Below are 21,810 nucleotides of genomic sequence, written 5' to 3' on the forward strand. Positions count from 1 at the left end.
CAGTTTTCAAAGAATTCCAAACATGTCATGTCTTCATGACTCATCGTTGTGGGTAACGGTGGCTGACAGATGGCGTTTGGGTTTCACCGCTGAAACAAAAATGCCTCGTCTGACTGCTGAGAGCGAGACAAGCCTCCGTGTTGATCTTTGACTGTGGTTTGTTGCACTTAGTCACTATATAGGCCAACAGGATCACTGCCAGACGTTTGATTCGAGCTGATATAAAGTCGTATGCAGCTTCTAGAGAATTAGGCAGGGACAAAAGCATGCAAGTTCAAGGCAGAGCTCATAAATCATTCATCACGCACATATTCAAGGCCTACATTAGTGCACATTAACCACAGAGTCGGTGATAAGAGCGAGATAGGTGTGTCACAATGGGAATGACTTACGGTACATTAAGAAGTGATCATGTGTGTTTGGTATTCAGAATGACTTTACTGAGTACATACAAAACACAATGCAGCCCCAGTGAGAGCAGATTTTTATCAGGAATTTAATGTCGCAGTAAAATAAACAGCAAACCAGAGATTTTGACATGTTCACAGTGAACCAGTAGAGGGAAGCAAAGAGAGTCAAACAGTGCTCTGAGTCATTTACAACCCCTCTTCCCTGAGGTGTTTTTATTCATTAACACCTAAAACAACATACAGTAAGGTGCAGAGATGTGAGAAGTTACAGCACTTGTGGACTTTGAGCACATGTTGTGAGAAAAACAAGGCCTATGTAGGATGAGGTAGTAAACAGTAGCAATTACCAGGAATTTTAAAATCCTCTCAGAAACCCGCATATTTTTTAATTAAAGGTAAGCTACATATTTTGTTTAACATGTGATATCTCTCTTTTATGATTTAAGGCAGTATTCTGTATTAAAAAAATGACTAAATTCACTTTCTTGTCACTTTGATGTAAACTAGAAAGTCCATGACACAATAAAGAAGCATTTATATATCAACAGCTGCATGAGTAGAAGTACTGTAGCTGAACTGAATCAGATAAAATGGTCACACATTACTACATTAACTAAAAGCATTCTGATTATTTTATGTGTTAGCACAAATTAAATATTATATTTCTGCTACTAAGAGCAGCGTGAGTGCACTCTTTCAAGGTCCAGCTCCATTCATGAGCTCTTTAGATTTACAGAGTCACTCTTGCCCTCTGTCATCGTGCTTACAACCATAAACAGCACCAGTAAAGACAAGTAAGAGAGCTGATAGATATCACTGGAAGACCTGCAACTGTGCACGGGGTCACTCAGGACAACAGACGTGAATATTTATGCACAATACTGACGTGTTTTAAGTGTATTACGTGTTACTACACATAATTACACTCGCTGTTTAACTACATTTCGCAGTAGCTTGGCTACGTTTATATTTGCATAGTGTTACAAGTAGTTATATTATTGTTTTTCTGTAGTTAACTACTGAAACTACAAACATTTTTAGGCCATAAAAGGGACGGAATGATTTTTATTTTACCACTGTTTCTCTACTGTAAGCTGTGAAGGCACGCCTTGGCAGATTTATAAAACTAAACTTGAATATATTAGGTGTTAAGAGTACTGATGACTGCTAACAAATGTTCAAAGAAGCTGTTGGATGCTATTTTTTAGAAGTTACCTGGAAAACTGAGTCATCCTGCTTGATGCAGTACCCACACCAAGACCTGCTTCTGAAAGGCAGGTGCCTGACTGATGGATATTGTGTACAAAACCAAAGCAGAGGTTCCCATGAATAGACGAGTATTTGATCTCCAAGTAGCTTTAATTACCCAAACTACATTTCTCCCTAGGGTAGCTTTGCTGTGGTTCAACTTCTTCCAGTGTGCAGTAATTAGTAGCTTGCAAGTCGCTTCCCCAACACTGCACAAATAATAAAAATTAAAGATTATGTACATTAACAAATGTTATGCCAGACGTGTGCACAGTAGTGACATATTTTTAAGAGTTTTAGACAGGCAAATACTTTATAAAAATATATTTTATGTCCTGGAGAAGTTCAGTAGCCACACATATCTTACATACAGTAATAATGATACAGTATAGAGAGATCTCTTGTCTGTTATTTTGTGGGCAATAGTTTATGTGGTCATAAATTACATTCATATAAACCCCTGTCACTTAAATATAAATTCTGAGAGCGACTGAGGTTTCTTTAACCGTAAAAACCGTGAAAGAAGACAGCCACACAGAGGAGGATAAGGGCGTTGGCGTTGACGATGTTCCTCCATAGCGGCACCTCTGTGGTGTCTGTGAGCTTCTTCTGCAGCTCCGCCTCCTCCTCTTTGCTCAGCTTGGGGGCTTTTTTCTGCTCCAGGCCGCAGAAACACATCACCGCCTTCTTGCACAAGCCTGGCTCCTCGTCAGGCTCTGTGACGGAGGAGACAAAGGCGATGAGGAAAATCTACTAAAGTAAATGCATCTATATGTGTTTAAACTGTATTTCTGCTGATTACCCTCTATGTCCATATCGTTGGACTCAGTGTTGTCAACCCAATCGTCCTGTTCCAGGTCCACCCTCTCCTCTGTACGGTTCCTCAGGCTCCAGCACAGTCGATACAACTAAACAACACAACACAGGGGGTGAAGCAAATTATTTATAAAGTTGGTATTTGCAGTGTCTTCCAGTTATGTTAGGGAGATAAATAATTTATCCGGCCTCGTACATGCTTGTCGTCGATGGGTTTGGTCATGAGGGAGATTCCCAGGATGCAGACACACGAGATAACAAACAGGATGATGGAGAAGTAGAGGTAGTGGACTCCACATATGATGGTTGGACAGTTACTGGGTTCAACGCAGCTGCCTGTCCCAAATGCAAACTCAGCTATCATCCTGGACAGGCCGATAAGCAGGCCAATCATGAGGCCGTAAAATGCACCCTGAGGAAAGAAGAAGGTAGGTAAAACTATCAGTATATTAATTACGTATTATCAAGACTACAGCCATGCTAGCAGCAGAGTGGTGCTTTGAGCTACATGCTAGCACTAGCATGGCAACGTGTTCACAATGACAATGCTAGTTTTTACTCAGTGTAATGTTCACTATGGTTGCCGTCTTAGTTTAGGTGTGTTAGCATGCTAACATTTGCTAGCACCACACACAAAGTACAGTTCAGTCAGACAACTCACGTTTTAAATGTTTATTTCAACAACAGAACATAGTTAGACTTTGGCCTCTAGACTAAATAGCCCGCCACATTGGGAGGGTGTGTTTTGTTGATGACATATGGAGTGATGTATGACCTGTGTGTATGAATCAGTGCGGCTCGAGTTGACTGCCTGGACTAGCTCGCAGGTGTTGCTCCACAGCCTTGCCAGGTGTACGATAATTATCATATTTGTACGATAATTTCAAACTTCAAACTTTATTTGTAAAGCACTTTTCATACATTAAAAATGCAGCACAAAGTGCCCTCTGTACGATGTACGATCAATAATCCCAAAAAAGGCCAAATGTACGATAATTTGACCATTTCGTGAATGTGTGGTTGTAATCAGTATGCCAGAGTTTTTTTGTGAACCCTGAAGACATCTCTTCCCATGTGACATGTTTTTAGCCAATCGCGCTTTGCTTAGCGAGAGATGTGGGTGACGTTTGTCTCAGAACAACGAGCACGATTGGCTGGACGGTCAGCTGCGTCCGCCCCACAACACTACTAGAGGAGACTAGAAGCCAGATTACTCTTTATTTTCTTGTCTGTTATCATGTTTCTCTATGACAAAAAAGTAAACCAAAAAAGTAAACACTAGAGTGACTACATTTGCCTATAGCGTATCAGTAGGCTTGTTATTTTGGTTATGACGGGTGTACGATAATTTCATCAAAATACGATAATTTTGAGTCTCTGGTACGATAATCCTACATTTCCCACCTGGCAACGCTGTCACTCCATTTGAGGCTGAAGGGGATGTTAGAATGGTTTTAAAGGTACTGGCTTATGTGACTGTGACTTGTAATCGTATGAATCGGCTGATGATGACAGAGATCAGCTGATGGCGTGCATAACTTCTATGTTTTGCTTAAAGCAATGTGACATGAGAGTAGGAACCATATCAACGGGGGGGGGGGTTACTCAACTGCTTTATGGTCAGAAGACAACCACTTACACAAGAAGTCAGAGGAAGCAGTAAAAAGGTGTCACTAAAGACCTTTGGACAGTAATTACTTAAGATCTTTATAATGGACTGCATTTGACCACACAGCCTTTTTATCCACACTAGAGACTCTATGGGTGGCAACGTCTGTTGGTTTGCGAGTTAACCCACCTCTTTGGTCAAGACTGAAATATCTCACTAAGTATTAGATTAAGTGCCATGAAATTTGGTGCTCAGAGCATGAATCCTAATGACGTTGGTGATCGCCTGACTTCATCTCTAGCACCACCAGGTTTACATTGGTGGTTTTGGGTGAGATATCTATTGGTGCACACATTCATGTCCCCCTCAGGGTGAACTGTAATCACGTTTGAGCTCCCTAGACTTTTCAGCTAGTGCCATCATCAGGGAAAAACATCTAGCAGTTAAGTTTTCATTGGCCTCTGCTGTACCTCAGGTGTGAATTGTGCTAATTAGCATGCTAACACACTAAACCAAGATGTTGAACATGCATCTTGCCAGCTGCCAGCTGACTCTTAGTCTTTGGAACAGGCAGTAGACTGCACTGATTTGAAATGTTGAAATGAACTGAATTAAAGACTTAAGGGGAAACTCACACTCTCATTGACACGTTTGCAGAAGATGGCGAGCATGAAGACAGCTGCAACAGGTGGTGTGAGGTAGCTGGTGATGGACTGGATGTAGTCAAAGAGCTGACCGCTCTGGGCCGACTGCACCACTGGGATCCATGCTATGCTCACACCAATCAGGACCAAGATGAACAGTCTAGACACAGGCAAAGACAGTGGCAGTGAGGCTGGTACTGTAGGAATTCTCTCATCATCAGAAATCATATCAAAGTCAACACCAGTGTGATTTACCTGCCAGCAATCATGAGTTCCCTTTCACTTGCTGAGCGGCGAATCTTAGTGTAGATGTCCATTGTGAAGAGAGTGCTGGCACTGTTGAAGATGGAAGTGAGTGAGCTCATCAGAGAGGCCAGCATCACCGACAGCATGAGACCTCGTAGACCTACAATAAATAGGATAACAGATTAAAATGGGGCAAGATAACTTTGTGAAAGGAGGCTGCCATTTGCATTCTCAGCTCACAAGACAGAGTCCTTTAGCCACCCACCGTTGGGCATGAGATCCACCACCAGTTTTGGATAAGCGATGTTGGTGCAGCCCACACTGGCACCACAGTATTTCTCACATTCTTCCGGGTCCACACATGCCACCTCATCTAGAATAAAATGAATGAGATCAGCAGGATGTTAAATAAATAATGAAATCCACCAATATGTCAGTGGTAAGATGCGCACGAGCTACAATAGTAGCACTCACCAGCATACAGGATCCTGCTGATCATCCCGGGGAAAACCATGAGGAACATGGGCAGCAGCTTCAGGTAGCCACACAAGATGCAGCCTGCCTTAACGTGAGATAAATTTTTGGCGGAGAGGCAACGCTGGACAATCACCTACAGAAAAACAGCATGTCACAGATGAGAAAAGGTCAGGTCTGCCATCATACAATCAGTTAACAGGGTGGGTAAATGTATGTAAAAACAGGCTATAGTGGACTCTAAACCAGTGCTTCCCAAGCGGTGGGTCCGGACCAAAAGTGGGTCATGAGGCCATTCTGAATGGACCACAAGTGACTCGTTAACGTGTCAAGTTTGTACAAAAACACACTTTTTTTTGAAGTACAGTGAATTGCTGGCACAGAGCTTTTATTTTTTAAGTGCAGTCTCCTGCTGTAGAGTGAGTGACTCATGGACAGCTACTTGACAGAGACAGCAAACTAGCTCAACGACATGCCCAAACTCAAGTATGACGCTGAATATATTAAACTGTGTGGACCTTGAACTAATGACTAAGGCCAAATCTGGCTTGTGGTGCTCAGAGCACCAAAAAAAGACATTTGAAAAACTTAACAGCAATGTCTTTTTCCAGAAATCATCAGAAACCCCCTCAAAATAATCCACAGACCTTGTTGTGAGCAGTTTTATACGGGAGCTACTGTCTTTTAACAGTCTAGGCTGAAAAATAGCACCACAGGTAGAAGAGAAATTTTTTGATTTTGGGGTGAACTGTCCCTTTAAGCCAACAAAGCAAAATGGACCCTTGCTAGTAAGTATTCTCCCCTGTTAACTGAGCAGAAATAAAGACTATAATGTGTTTATCTTTGTGCTGGTTGTCAACATTTCAATTAGCATCTCCACAGCGATCCAGCAACAGTCTGCCTGTTAATCTTATCTCAGTCTCTGAAAGTGTATTAACTAAAAGCATGTCTTTCCTCTCACAGCAGGCCGCCTCAGACCGCATGAGTGAGTCTGGCAAAAACAGGAAGATAAAGGCTTGTAAATGTGTGTACAAATGTGTTGGGAATCAATTGAATGCGTCTGTGTGTGTGTTTGTGTAACCATGAGGGTCATTCAAATGCCAATTGTGCTTGACAGACCTGATCTGAGCACCAGTACCAGGTGGCCTGAATGGTGAGTCCAAACACAAGGCCAGGCCACGGCAGGTCTCCTGTAATGGCGTCCCTAAAAATATGGAAGGAGTCGGCCCGAGGCTCGTAGCAGTCCGCAGTGATGTTGGTCGTTATGGAAGGGATGGCTTCCATGTAGCGCTGCTGGAAGCTCTCATAACCTCCCACCTCGTGGAAAGCTGAGGACATGTGTCACAGTTAATTTAACTTACAGGCATTTTTTTTACAGCTTTTGTCACAATGAATGAGGTTAAAAAAAGGAAAATACCATATTACCAAAGCCCATAAGGATGAATGATCCAACAACCATGATAATGGTCTGTAACGTGTCTGTGTAGATCACTGCAGCCAGTCCACCTGAGATACATCAACACAATATATCACCTCTAATGTGCATAACTGAACCTATTGGAGAGAATAAAATCAAAAGTGTGCACATGACCCAATTCAGTGTTAAGCGGTGTTATGTAAGACACCTTTTAGAGTCTGTAAAGCTAAAGTTTAGGTGTGTATGCCTTATTACAAAACAGCAACAGAAGGCCGTTTCCTACTTATCACAGTTCACGGGTAATTAACCGCAATAACACACCACTGATAAGTCATCCAGGAGGAAAGAGTGTCTGTGTATGTACATCTCCACATATGGACCCCAGAAGACTTTACCCCCAGTTGTGAATCATCTCATACTGTAAGGTAGATAAGACTTCTGGCCTTAGTTTATGAGTGATCTGTGAGTTAAGTGGAAAAGAAGGTGAAAGCATCGCATGAGGACAGACCTGTGACGGTGTACAGCGCAGTTATCATTAGTAGCATGACAACAGCAAGGTAGATGTTCAGCCCAAGAGCCTGATTGATAAAAATGGCGCCAGAGAACATGTCTGCCTGAGAGGAGAGAGGAGAAAACACATCATTTCGATCAATAATGCTGGTACAATGTTGACACAGAGGACATCGCAGTGAGGGTTAACATGTGGGGACTTACTGAGATCTTGGTGAAAACATACAGGAAGAGGGACAGCACAGAGAGATAGATGCGGATACGCTGTCCTCCAAACCTCTTCTTCAGGTACTCGGGCATGGTGACCACCTGAATACATCCATGATCAATTAGATTTTTACTTGTGTTTGTTTTACTTACTTTTGCTCTCTAATGTTACTTTTTTTCTGACCTCCCACTTTCATTTTTGCAGGAAAAAGAAACTCTGCCTTTAACGATACAATATATATTAGGAACTCACTGACTGAACCATATAGATATATCCTCCTGAGACCCTGCATCCTCATATGAGGACATCACATTTTGGGTTTACTTGACCTTATACTTTATTTTGCATAACTTAGACCTGTTGTTCTTATTCGCTGACACTTTTTTTGTGCCATCTAGTGGTAGTAAGAGCACAACACACTAATCCATGTAAGTCACTTTGCAGCTGATCCTGACACAAAAGTGGACAAGGCCCAAAACCTAATCAGATTTTATGGTTGAAACTTGTTTATCCATGGTTAATAATGTTTGTAGTTTGATATGGCAACAAATTTGACCAATTTTAGCAACAGTAAGAAGATAAGACACTGATAATTAGGAAGTACTTTATTGTCGTCTCATTTGAGGACATTGGGACTTAATTATCGTTGACAATGTTTTGTTTTTTATACTTATCAGGTTCTACTGATCCCAAATAGCAAGAGAAATTAAATATACCAAACAAAAGTTCGGGTCCCAGGAGGGTAAGCAGAGGTGTGGACTCAAGTCAGATTCAAGTCACTAATTTAGTGACTTCAGACTGGACTTGACAAAATCAAAAAAGACTTGCAACTTGACTTGGACCCATTATGACTTGTTTTAGGACTCAAAACTCAAAGTGCAGGATTTGGGACTTTTCAGTCTTGACTTGGGACTTGAGTGCAAAACTTGAGACTTTCTAGTAACTTGCTTAGTTCCACCTCTGAGTATAAGTTACATTGGTTATGAATGCATATATTTAAAGACTGTGTGTTCTGTTTACCCCAGCTTTGATGTAGATCGGCACAAAGAGCCATCCCAGAATGACGACCACTATAAGAGCCTGAAACACACAAACATACAAGGACACAACCAATTAATAATCAATGCCACCATTAACTCAAAATGTCCCTATAACGATAACCTCTGTCGTTGTTCTGTTTCCGTCCATCCACTGCAGGGTAAAACTCACCAGATAAGCGACACTTATCAGCTCACCTGACATAGATAACTGATATCTGTCACAGGTAAGAAATACATTTGTGTAAGAAGCGATAATGGCGTAATTACTCACATTCCATTCAAAGCCACCGATGGCGATGCCTGCAGCTGCAGCAGTCCCAGCGAGCCCGACAAAGTGGCCGCTGCCAATGTTGCTGGCAAACAGCGATGCTCCGATCTGTGGAGTGCATTATTATACTTATAAATAACATGCATGGATCATTTTGAGAATTGCCACAACTTTTTTTCCAAGTGCATTTGATAATGAGAGCAGCTTTGAACAGATATCAAAGAAGTTTCCAGACAGCTGCTTTTTATGCCATGTCATGTCACCAGTGAAATAGATAAGGAAAAATGATTTACACACCTTATTAACCTAATAACTCCTGATATTACATAAAGGATTCCACTTTGATTCATATTTTAAACCAGCACAAAACAATAAAAACTTATCAGTCTTTCGGCCATAATTCCCCTCAAGACAGAGCTTCATTTCAATTCTGTGTTATTCTCAGCAATAAGATACCCACCGGCCACCACACCATACTCCTCCCTGCCAGGAAGAAGCCACCGACAGTGGCTCGGTTGGTGCGGACCATAGCCTGCAATGGGAGACGGGCACATTTTTAGAAAATCCATAAATGCATTAGTGCAAAACAGCAACACACTTAATTTCAAACGTCGGTGTGTATTTGTGAATGATTACATTTTATTTCATATATAGCTGCTGTAAGAGTGACTGATAAAATCACTGCATACAACTCAGTAGTGTGACAATAAAATTACTCCTCATATGCATTCATAAAAATACTTTGATCTGCTATGAAATACTGCGACCCAGGCTGCTGAGTGAGATGCTGTGATTGCACAATATGACTCACTCCATTGTGTATAATTTCCTACAAAATGCTGCTGTAAAGGTGCTAAAATGTCTTAATTAAGTATGTAAATTATTATCATTATCTTGGATTCCCAAACATCTAAAAACATTTAAATCATTGTTAACTTTCTCTTGCAGCTCAGACAGGCTCCTTCTTTTTCTTATATACAACAACTATAGAACTGGTGAGAAGTTAACTATTCACAGGGAAGAGGGATTTAAAGAATGGCAAACTGAAAGACGACTCACCCATACTCCGACAGCCAAGACAACCAAAAAGTAGATCACAATAACAATGATATCAGCTGGGTTGTTAAGAGCCACAGTGGCCGTGCCGTTTCTTGCATTGCTCCTTATGTAGGAGAATCCAAAATAGTCCCGAGACATTTTGCTGGAAGGGTTAACGGAGACCAGGAGTGTCGCTGGAGTCGCTCCTCTCTGAGTGAAGCACCTGCACAGACACTTATGTACCTTTGGCTGAGGTGTGTTTGTGTGTGTGTGAGAGGGAGTGTGGGAAAACTGGGGGGCTGGGCGGGGGAGATTGTGTTTGTCTAATAAATGACCAAATATTGTGCTTGATTTCAAGTGTATCTGGATGCACAAATAAACTTTGCTGACACATATATGTGAAAATAAATGTGTTAAAATGTGTAACCTTTCAGGTGATTAAAAACATGTTGTTAATGATCAACCCACAAGGAAATACCACAAGTGAAGAAACAGGTGTTCCTTTAAAACAAAGGACTGACTAAATCAGCACTGCAACTAAATTCAACTCACTTCAACTTAATTTGAACACACACATGGACCAATAACGCCTTCCAAAACCAAACTCTAATACTGTTCTATGGATTAAACCATGAACTTATAAAGTAGTGAAAATGTACTCCACCAGCTGCGGCATTAAACCTATGTGTTCAAGCATCAATAATAATAATCCAATCATGTATATAATGATAGAACTCTCTTAAAGGGCCCAACAAGTACTTTTACTTTAATACTTTAAGGGCATTTTGCTGTTAATACATTTGTACTTGTGAAGTGAAATCTTCAATGTAGGGCTTTACTCATAACAGACAATTTCTCCACAGTAGTATTAAAATAAAAGACTTCTTCCACAACTGCTGCTTCCTTATAAAATCCAGATGTACTGTATGTCTGTCACGTAGTCCTCTCACTGCTCCCTCACACTGAGCTCACCTCTGTCAATAAGTACAACAGGACTCTCCGAGCAGCGCAGCTATTGATGACACACCTCGCTCATAAGTAGAGTATCAGAGGACGTTTTTGGCCATTTATGTTCATACAAAAGCGGAGTAATCCAGGGAGAGGCACAAACGAGTGACTGTAAATATTATTATTAATCTTGCGAAATCTCATTTTTGATCTCCAAATAGCTCCATCAACAAGGAACTATTTTCTCATTTACTGTAAGCCTAGTACAAATAAAAGGCACTTAACCCCGACTTCACCCCACCCACAGAGAGGACGTGAGTGTTTATGTGATGTGTGTGTTAATTATTAGTCTGAAGGCGAATGTTTGAAGAACAGAGACTGAAAACATAGGATCATTAGCTGATACAGGTGTCATCGTGGTAAACTACCTCTAAAAAGGCATGATTTTTGGAAAATTAAAGGACATCAATATACAAAAAATATAAAGAAAGTACTATGAGAAGCCACAAGGTGTCTCTACAGGACAGTGAAACTAATCCAGGATTCAGGCGACTATGAGCTCATACAAATGAGGAACAGATTGTTTAAAAAGTTTGGTTCCCAATGGTGAAAAATATCTAAATATTTTTACTCAGGTACAATTTCAAGCTCCTTGTGCTTTAATTGGGTATTCTTGTTTTATAGAACTTAGGACGTCACTACAATTCAGGATAAATTCTAATATTTACTACATTTATTTGATAGGTTATAGTTACTTTGTAGATTCAGAAAAATCATTCGAAACATAATCAAGACATAACGTATGATGCACTATGATAAAACTTTATTGATCCTTGAGGGAAAATTCACAAACTACCCAGTAAGTAATAAGAATTAGCCCCACTTTTACCAGCTGCAACATTAAAGTGATGCAGATGTACACAATAATGCATCAATAATTATATCCAATAATATATCATGCAGTACTTGGTACTTATGATAGGTGTTATTTTACCCTACTATTTTTGTACTTTTGCTTAAAGTCAAAAATATGATTTCTCCTCTTACCTGTAGTGCTATTTATCAGTCTAGATTGTTTTGGTGTGAGTTCCTGAGTGTTGGAGATATCAGCCATAAAGATGTCTGCCTTCTCTCCAGTATAATGGAACTAGATGGCACTCGGCTTGTGGTGCTCAAAGTGCCAAAAAAGTACATTTGAAAAACTCAACAGCAATGTCTCTTTACAGAAATCATGACCCAGTTACTCAAGCTCAGGGTTGTCCAAACTTTTCTGAATGAGGGCCAGATAAGATAATGTGAAAATACCTGGGGGCCAGCCAATTTTATCATTACGGGTTACAAAAAATATGGATTAAATTTTTTTTTTTATTTCATCTTTCAGTTAAAATGTGTTCAACCTTCACAGCTCCTAGAAGCAGTGGTCCTCATGACTGGCTTTATGCTTCTTTGCCGTGGCTATGTCTGCTGCCAAGCAGGACATTTCTGCTGTGAGGTTACCCTTCTGTTTGCTCTGCTTATTAAACACATCAGTTCCACCTGCATAGTTCCTACTTGATGCATGTCTACAAACTGTGTAATAGTTCTGCTGTCGGGAGATGTGGGGGAAAAAAATGCAAAGTGATCTTGCATAATTAACTAATATTGTGCGGGGCTGTGGGACGTTTTCAACTGGTCCACTGGCAACGACTGTGCCAGACTTTGGACATGCCTGCTCAAGATAATCCACAGACCTTGTCGTGAGCAGTTTCATTTAGGAACTATTTTCTTTCCACCAAACTACACCTGCCAACCCTATCATTGAGCAGAGGGAAGCATCTATCCATAGATGAGAGGCACATGCTCAGGACAGTGCAAGATGTAAGCATTAATGGCGTCCTCCTTGGTTGAGCTGTAACATTAGCAAGATCAGTGGTGCAAGGTGAGCTAACAGTAGATGCACGCTTCCCTGTGCATGGTGATACTGTTGGCAGGAAGAAAATAGTTCCAAATGTATTATTTTGGTGCTTTAAGTGCCATCTAGTTCCATTATATTTCAGAGAGGGCAGACATCTCTGCAGCTGATATCTCCAACACTCTGCAACTCACACCAAAACAATCTAGACTGATAAATAGCACTATAGGTAAGAGAAGAACAATATGTATGATTCTGGGGTGAAATGGCCCTTTAAGTAAATTTTGAACATAGAGCTTTTATTTAAAACAAAGTATGTCTACACTGATATATTGCTGCTTTTACTTAAGTAAAAGAGCTGGGAACGTCTCCTATTACTGTTTGTTCCTCACGTCTGAGAGACAAACCTTATACAAAACCCACCCACACAGGTGTGTTCACTTATGTTACCTAATTAGACCTCTTCTAAAGACTATGCATAATTGACAGCTCCCTCACTCTCTGGTTAGGGTGGGACACACTGTTTTCACTGCTATTACCTTACACAGTTTGGTGATGTAAGGTAATTCCCAGCATAGCTCCACCCAGCTTCAACTTGACTGGAGGTTGACGGTCTGGATGTGTCTTTGGGGTGGCATGGGTGCTCACCCAGGGCTCCAGCATGCAGTGGGCTCCGGCTTTGTCAAAGAGAAAATAAAAATGAAATAAGTCTTGAACAGAAAAGCAACTTTTATATCTACATTTTCAGTACTTTTACAAAATGGTCAACAACAACAACAACACACTTTTTATGAGAGCAGTAGTAAGTATGTTACTGTTTTTTCCCCATTTGTGAAGGTTTTTCGGTTGTGTAGCAATGATGTAATGATAGACTGGGGAAATAAGCTGTGAGACACAGGACATTACCTGTAATAAACTGTGTGGTTACAGGTTCAAGACACAGAAAAACATCCATCACGTTTTAAACCCAGCTGTAGCTGTTCTACAATGACCTTATAGTAAGTGCATCTCACTCTAATTATAACCTAATTTAATTAAGAAAGTAATTAAGTAATCAAATCCTGTAATTAAAAGGCCTTGAGCAAAAAAACATTTAATTTGCACTCAGTGAGCAGTGATTGGTTTATTGAAGGATGTTTTATTGAAGTGCATTAGGTGTACCTAACAGTCTCGCAACTCAGCGTACAGATGAGTTCATTTAAACTCTTCTAGAAGATCTAGCGGTAACCCAGCTGCACAAAATCCAATTTGCACCACATTTCATACGGCGGCCCTACCTTCAACGTTTGCGTCATCTTTCACCACTTATGTCCCAGTGTTTCCGGACTGCCTCGACCCAGTAAATTGCCGCTCGCAGCTTTATCTATCATTGTAAGGCTGACATCCATGCCCAAGGTTATAGTGCTCTGTCACAGCTGCTGCTTTGGGCATGAAGCAGAGGAGAAAGGAGGAGAGGAAATTAAAAAACGGTCTGGCATAAAGGTAAGATGATTTATGATAAACTATATAGTACACATATAAATCCTGTGTGTGTAATAAACAAGAAAATTTAGGATTTATATTTAAAACGACACATTTTGTAGGTTATGCTTAACATTTAAAAGTTTTATTTAATGATCACAGTTAATAATCAGATGTTACTTATTTTCTTTCCAGGTCTGCAAATGTCCTGCAATATAAAATGTTGATGAACTGATGAACTTCAAATACAGTGCTGCAGAATTATAATCATTATGAAGTGCAAAATATAATGACAAAGTGTTCATTATTTCCCGATCATAAGAGGAAGGCAGGGGCGGCATCAAATTAAACACTTACTGTTTTAGATTTATTCAATAATCAGAGTGAAAAGGGAGCCAAAACATAAACGTGTGATTTCTATTGTGTTAATGTTTCACATCAAAACAGTTGAATTCTTATGAAAAAACAGCGAATGATTACAGTGACCACCGCAGCCTCCTACAGACATGTAACACCCTGGAGAGGAAGAGCTGTAAGGGAGTGAGATGGGGGAGTTATCAGACTGGTACTGTTACAAATGGCTGCTTGAAATTTCTAAATGGGGACAATCAATATTCACTTGAATGAGAATCAATCACTGGAATGAGGCCAATGCTCTGTGGGGATTAAGGCTCGGTCACACCCGCTGATTTCAGTCCTGATTTTAAACCTGAGAGGAGCCTTCGGACTTCTTACATCTCCAGACAGGTCAAGATTTTCTCCAACTTATTTAATTTTTGTGTGGCCCAGTTTATTTCTATGTTCACCAAGACTGAAATCTGATCATAACTCAGGAAAGGACTATAAAACATAAACACACTGCAGAGCCGATCACATCTCAGGCCAGCGAGACCACAAACAAACCCTGCTGATTAGTGCGAGAAATTGATCTCTCGCAGGAGTCACACATAGAAGTCTCCATTGTGTGGGAAAATACTGCAGTTGTCTTTGGCAAACAGAGCAGTGATTGAGTGTCTTGTGGTCAACACAAACACAACTGGGTCTCATAAACTTTGCCCTGTGTCTACATATCTATGATCAGAGGAGAATTCAGCATTTTCAGAGACGACTGAAAATAAAAAACAGACTTATGGACAGTAAATATCTTGTGACCTCAACACCAGTGGTGAGTGCTTCACATTGTGCTCAATCTAAGAGCCCATCAGCTGTTTTCTGATGATAATAAAGCCTCTGAGGGCGAGGGCCAATATTTCGGAGCCATGTGTAGCTGCAGCCACAGCCATTTAAAGCCTACACGACAGGCCCCTCCAAACTGCACCCAATACCAGTACCCTATAAGACAAACCCACCAATGTGACATTTATTTGACCCCCTGCTACAGCACAATTCAGCAATAATCCACTTTACTCATCTACTTTATTCATAATACATGAAGATGTGATTCACCTTATAAGTGACAAGATGTAATCTTAAGTTTTAAGTTTATTTCCTTTATTAATCCCCCTCAATGTTTTCACTCTTGCTTGTCAATTACACACAGGTCCGAAAGACACACACATGCACAAACAGGACCTATACATGCACAAATTGGAGAGATGTCAGAGTGAGGGAGCTGCCCTTGGTGAGGCGCCCCGAGCGGTTGGGGGGTTCGGTGCCTTGCTCAAGGGCACCTCGGCGGTGCCCAGGAGGTGAACTGGCACCTCTCCAGCCACCATATTTTGGTCCAGACGGGGACTCGAACTTTACCCTAACCCTACACCCAAACTTAACCTCCTCTCTTTTAACTTAACACTTCATAGCTAGCAAAACACTAATTTAGTATTTTCTTCAAGGCTTCTGCTTCTGAACTAAGGAGTGAAGGGGGCTGAGCTTGTAGGTATGGTGGGAGAGTCGGTTAATTGGTGGGCAGGTCATGCACTTTCTCCAGCTGCAGCTATATCTACTCGATAATTCGGGCTGATCCGGTGTAGCCAGCAAACATCCGGGCCAAGACTTCTTCTTCCATGTACTGGTAATTTCAGCTAATCTCTATGAACAGATATCTGCACGTGAATGCACATCAATTAAAAAAAACAGCTAATATAAAGCTAACTTGTCATCAGTTGTGATTGCTTTTTAGCAAATGCGTTCTACTTCTCTACGCTGACTTTACCTGCTGTTCAAATGTGATTGGTCAATACTACTCGGACTACAAACGGACACCAGAACACTTCCAATACCAAAGTCTTGTCCCGTCGCCTACACATTCTGCATATTGAGAGACCTGACTTATACAGATGACAGTGTACTTTGTCCATAGTTCTGTGTTAAAGGTCGATTATGTAGGATTAAGTGGCACTTGACTTCCCTTGTGTGCCGAGCATGTAGGAGAACTACGGTGGATGACGCAAAAGCACAAAAATGCAAATGGCTGTCCTGAGCTACTGTAGAACAACATGGCAGACGCCTTCAAAGAGGACCGGCTCCACATGTGGATATAGACGGCTCATTCTAAGGTAACAAAAACAACGATTTTTAGTTTCACGTGATTATAAACAAATGAGAACATAGTTATGAATATTACATACTATTTCTGCAAAGAGGTGTCCCTAAATCCTTTAAATAAACTGTTAAAAATCAGGGCACAAAGCTAACAAATTTACATTATCATTTTCATACCATCCAAGTTTGCTTGCTTGTCTGTTTCCAGCACCATCTCATGATCACCTGATCTCACAGAGAACCATTAATAACAACAAAAAACATGTCAGCCAGGGTGGATTACTTTTTTTCTGGCAAGTTTAAAGTCTGTGCAAGTCTGCTGACTTTCATAACACATTAATAGAAAACAGCTGCTTTAAATAAAAAGACACATCAAATAAAAAATGCTGTGTGATGCTTTGAAAAACTTCAGTGTCAGGGTCATAGTATTGTGCATGCTGGTTCACTGTCACACTGTCATGACTTACTTGGACACCTGAGAGAGACATGGTTAAGTACTTTCCCTACAATGTCTCAAAATGTCTGCTGTGAAAAAAGTCTTATAGGCACTCGTAGATACTGTAGAATATGATCAGAATATACTTGAATATCCTTGACTTTAGTGACACCTGTGATAACAAACTATCACTGATTTAGTGTTTGGCGGTGGTGACAAAGACTGTGGATTTTTCAGCCATGGTTAGCTGTTCATGTCATACAGGGAAGGGTGAAGGGGAGTGTTTTAAGAAGATCAGCTCAAGCCTGCATATGGCCCCATGGCAGTCATCATAGGTGAGGCTCCCCTGTCTTTTAAAACCACAACCCCCCCTCCATTTGATCACACTAGTGTCCATGTGAGCTAAAACATGGGAGCTGGGGACTTGCATGTGTTGACCCTCATCTATTTTATCAATTAACAGGCACTTACCCTCAACATTAATGAGGGTAACAGAAAAGGAAGGAAACAGCGCCTTGGCGCAGTGGTTCTGAGGGCCTTTTCACGGCACCCATTTTGACTTGTCAAACACAGGTGTAACGAGTATAATTGTAATTGCTGCATTGAAAATTGCTGGACTTGAGCCATCGTTAACGTTATTGGTTCCACCTGTGCCTCCCCTGCTATAAAAAGTCAAAATGTCTGCTGTGAAAAAAGTCTTACGAATCTAGCTGATTTGCTTTGATATCGGCAAGGCTATCAAGATTGAGGTAGCAAATTTATTCATAACAAAACATGTTAAGTACAGCATGCAAAGAGATTTTTTTTAAGAGTTTTGTCAGTCAAATACAAACTATGAAGACACACATCTTGCTTTAGGTTTAACTGTCAATATGTCAGGACAACCTTCTGTCTTAAGATGTGTAAAAAGTCAAAGTTTAACAACAGAAACCCATAAAAAACACACTTTAAAGGATATGTTGGCCACAAGGTGGCACGGTAGTACAACACTGCAGAAATGGTGCATCACTGTGATGTGAGGGAGAGGAAACTGAAAAAGCATGGTAGCACAAAAATGATATTACATTTCACACTTACATAGGAATCTATATTTATAAATGTTGCCTTAGTCCATGAACTATATTTCTTTATGTATTTTAAAACAGTAGGCCAAAGGCTACCTCTCAGCTGGTGCAGTGTTAGGCAGCAACTCAGCGTCAGATTTAGTGTGGCACTGGTTAATATCTAACATATAAATTGTCATAAGTGGCTGTGTTGACGGCTGTGAATCATAAAGTGTGTAGGCAGTCCATTTTAAACACCATACCATGGTGTGACATTACCTTTTCTGCCCTGAAACTGTTTTCAATCTGCCTGTCGTTCCCTTTTACACCAGCAGATGGCGCGAGTGAGCCGGTTAAACTCAGTGACGGTTGTAGCTTTAATGTTGCTAGGCTAACGAGTTTTCATCCGTCCAGTTGTAATTTGTCCGCTAATTAGCCTCAAATGTGGTCAGTAAATGCAGTTTAACGTACAGGAGTTTGTTCTGCTCACTTTAGTTTTGCTGCAATGAGGGAAAAATAATTTCTGGAGAGTAGAAAAAGGTAGAAAACATCACCTGAAATCTTGCTGTGGCAGAAATACAGAGGTCAACGGTTAAGTGGGTCAAGAAACATGGCGTCCACAGAACGTCACGTTAGCTTAGAGGATGCTAATGCTAACACTAGAGGAAAAGCTTCCTGTTGCCAAGAAGAAACCTGACAGGAGAGCTCATGGATGAAATACTGACTGAAACCTGGAGTCTACTAGCTGCAGTTAACAAGTACAAGACCTAAAGGTAAGATTTAACAACACTCAACTTCAACTTACACAGTGTGATAGTAGCATCCAAGCTGGGGATAACAGCAGTTATTTAGCTGTTTGGTCTCCACCAATCTGGAAATCCATCGGTAAAAAAATAAATAATAAATAAATAAATAAAATATTTTTTTTTTCTTCCTTTACCTCTGGTGGCACAGCCCGGAGTTTTTCGACTAACGGAAGTGCAGGGGCCTCACGCCCTTCACTTCCGGCGGTACCCCCAGGGAATCGCTGTGTTGTTTACAAATACTTCGGGTAGAAAACCAGCAGAGTTTAGCTATATATCACATTTTTCACGTCACTATATTACCGTGTAGACTAATCTGATGTTTGTTAAGTCTATAAACACAATGACTGAACAAACGTTACTATTTCTGTGTGCACGTTTTGTAATTAATATGGTTATCGTAGATTAGCTGGGCTAACCGTTAGCGTTGTCTATAACCATAGACTGTATAAAAATAAGGTAATAACTCAATAAACGGTCCGTGAATAAAATATTTTTCCAGCGAATATCTTAGTTACAACATGATTGAGCTAGCAAAGCAGTTTTGTATTGCTATGTGTGGTATTTATTCAATTATGGGAAATCACGATGTCTAGAAAGCATCAGTAGCTGCAGCTGACAGGGACAGTTAGCAAAGCTAACATCAGGACATCATCTGTTAAAAGCCTCCCGTTGCCGGATACGACATTGAACTACTCCAGTTAGCTCAATCATGTTCTAACTCAGACATCCGCTGGAAAAAATATTTTTTTTCACGTTGACGAGACGGCATTACTGGAGCGGTCGCTATGGACACGGAGCTTGCTGTTTCTGTAGGTACACATTTCCTGGGGACACTTGCACGTCTCGGCCGCGCCCCCTCCATTGTGATTGGCTAAAGCGCAGCATCGTTCAGACTCAAAGCCATCCCCCCCCCCTCTCTAGTCGTCTTTCACACAGGGCTGCCGACAGATTCTACAGTGTAGACTGCAGAATCTGTTTTGAGAGATTAGGTCTCCACTGACTCCATCTTGGTGCAAGCTAGATGTTAGACTTGCTATTTTTCCTGTTAGCTGTTTTGCTGTGCAGGTGGCTTTGCAGTGCAGTGCAGCAGATTTTTTTACTTGCTGGAAATGGTTGCCTACTACACATTTGAGATTTTAATGGGCATTTAACAGGCATTTAAATGGAGAACACGTTGATTAAATCAGATTAAAGCTACAGATGTGAGAATGGAAGTGAACCTTCCATCACAGACAGGAGATCATATATAGGAAGTCAGTCTCATTCAGTCTGTTAAACATCTTAAACTAATTTCTGTCTTGTCTGAACTCCAGGAACTTTTTTCTTTGTCTCCTGCTTTTAAGGCCCCGTCATCTTCAACCTTTTTCTATTTTCTGTAGAATATATCACCTACAAAGCAAATTATTTTCATGAAACAACCCTTTAATGATGGCAGTGGTTCTCTTGGATTTACTCCTGAGTCTAAAATGTATATTTCATTTATGTACCCAAGCTTGCTTATCACCTGCCATTTGAACTCTTTGACTTTTCATATCAGATTTCCTACCAGTGAAATGTAATCTCTGCTAAAGTAACCTGTACCTTGGCAAGCTTACATGTAGCTGCTCTTAACTTTGTTTCTCATTATTAAGCTGTGTGCTACATGTTGTTTGTTGAAATGTAGAACTTAAAACTCTACTTTAAGTGGTGCATGAGCACTAGGGCGGGGTATCATTTAAAAAATTGTGATACCAGTTCAAAACCAGTACCGTCAATGTGATACTGATACCAACAGAGTACTTCCTTCGATACCTACTTCTTTTCTTCCTCATTTGCTACGCATAATTTAAATGGGAACATTAAGTTGCATAATGTGCCACCATATTTTGAACATTTTGGTGGCATCTCAGCATGCCAAACTGCCAACTCGAACTGCCAAACACACAGAGCCTTGAATCAAAGGATGCTTAATTGGTGATCGGCTGTGGGCAAAACCATACAAATAGTTATTTAAGTAATAGATCTGGGAACAAAAAAGGACCAAATGCAGGTATGGTTTAACTTGAGAAGTTACGATTCACCTTGGTTCTGTTTCGGTCGATACCGGATACCAGGCCCTAATAAGGACAGATGTCTTTTTTAACAACCACCTACATAATGCTTGTTTGTCATGTTGTAAGACATCAGTGTTGAGTTGAGCCTTTCACACTTGCTGAACATTTAGGCTGAGGGTACCTTAAGAGTAGATCAATATTATTACATCGGTCAAAGATTTCCGGCCACAATCTGATCAGTGTCGATCTCTGGATTACAACAAAACATCTGGGGAACTCTAGGACTTTGTCGACTGTAGAGAGAAGCCTGAAATATGCAAAACCTTTTCACCTTTTGAAAAGTATTTGAAGCCACAATAAGAGAATCAGTCGACCAACTCATGAAATATGTAAAGATATATTTGATATGTTTTTCCTTGTTTTCATCAAAGGAGTATTGTTATCACAATATTAAACAAAGAGAAATAAAAGTCAAAGCGTATTATATTTTTCTAGAACACTTCATTAGTTGATTTAATCATTTAACCAGAAAAGATGTATTTGAGTAGAAAATTATTCAGCTCAGTGTAAGTTGTAAAATATTACCCCATGGTGTTATTGCATTGTAATCTTTGACAATTTTACATGTAAGGACAATTTGCAAAAATTGCATGACCACATTAATGGGGCCCAGCTGCAAGCATAAACCCCCCCCCCCCCCCCCAAATCCTTCCACTCGCTGTAGATTGCCCATACCCTGTCGCCATCAAGTACCTGTCAGTGGAAACAACAGACTTTACATGG

At 40.6% G+C, this 21,810-nt stretch overlaps 1 protein-coding gene and 1 long non-coding RNA gene across 2 annotated transcripts; both read right to left on the minus strand.

The window, feature by feature from the left end:
* Positions 1-482: 482 nt before the first annotated feature.
* On the minus strand, positions 483-11,025 carry slc5a1 (solute carrier family 5 member 1). Its single transcript, XM_050053592.1, has 15 exons — positions 9,950-11,025; positions 9,351-9,422; positions 8,894-8,998; positions 8,603-8,662; positions 7,579-7,683; positions 7,373-7,478; positions 6,873-6,953; positions 6,567-6,775; positions 5,448-5,583; positions 5,239-5,346; positions 4,983-5,133; positions 4,719-4,887; positions 2,671-2,886; positions 2,461-2,566; positions 483-2,374 (listed from the first exon to the last, which is right to left on the minus strand). The coding sequence occupies exons 1-15, from the start codon at positions 10,085-10,087 to the stop codon at positions 2,160-2,162; spliced, it is 1,977 nt and encodes a 658-aa protein (XP_049909549.1). The 5' UTR covers positions 10,088-11,025; the 3' UTR covers positions 483-2,159.
* Positions 11,026-12,958: 1,933 nt separating this feature from the next.
* LOC126395848 (uncharacterized) lies at positions 12,959-19,128 on the minus strand. The gene is made up of 3 exons (XR_007570499.1): positions 18,994-19,128; positions 14,045-14,185; positions 12,959-13,444 (listed from the first exon to the last, which is right to left on the minus strand). It is a non-coding gene; the product is annotated as an uncharacterized LOC126395848 (long non-coding RNA).
* Between the last annotated feature and the right edge of the window lie 2,682 nt (positions 19,129-21,810).

Source organism: Epinephelus moara, chromosome 9 (assembly GCF_006386435.1).
Source record: "Epinephelus moara isolate mb chromosome 9, YSFRI_EMoa_1.0, whole genome shotgun sequence".
NCBI classification, from domain to species: Eukaryota; Metazoa; Chordata; class Actinopteri; order Perciformes; family Serranidae; genus Epinephelus; species Epinephelus moara.

What these genes read in the sequence shown, in the direction of transcription:
- slc5a1 (XM_050053592.1), bottom strand. Translation starts at nt 10,087, where the DNA reads ATGTCTCGGGACTATTTTGGATTCTCCTACATAAGGAGCAATGCAAGA. An exon ending in TCTTGGCTGTCGGAGTATGG is followed by an intron (nt 9,423 to 9,949) that starts GTGAGTCGTCTT and finishes CTCCCATTGCAG; the next exon opens with GCTATGGTCCGCACCAACCG. An exon ending in CAGCAGGATCCTGTATGCTG is followed by an intron (nt 5,347 to 5,447) that starts GTGAGTGCTACT and finishes ATTTTATTCTAG; the next exon opens with ATGAGGTGGCATGTGTGGAC.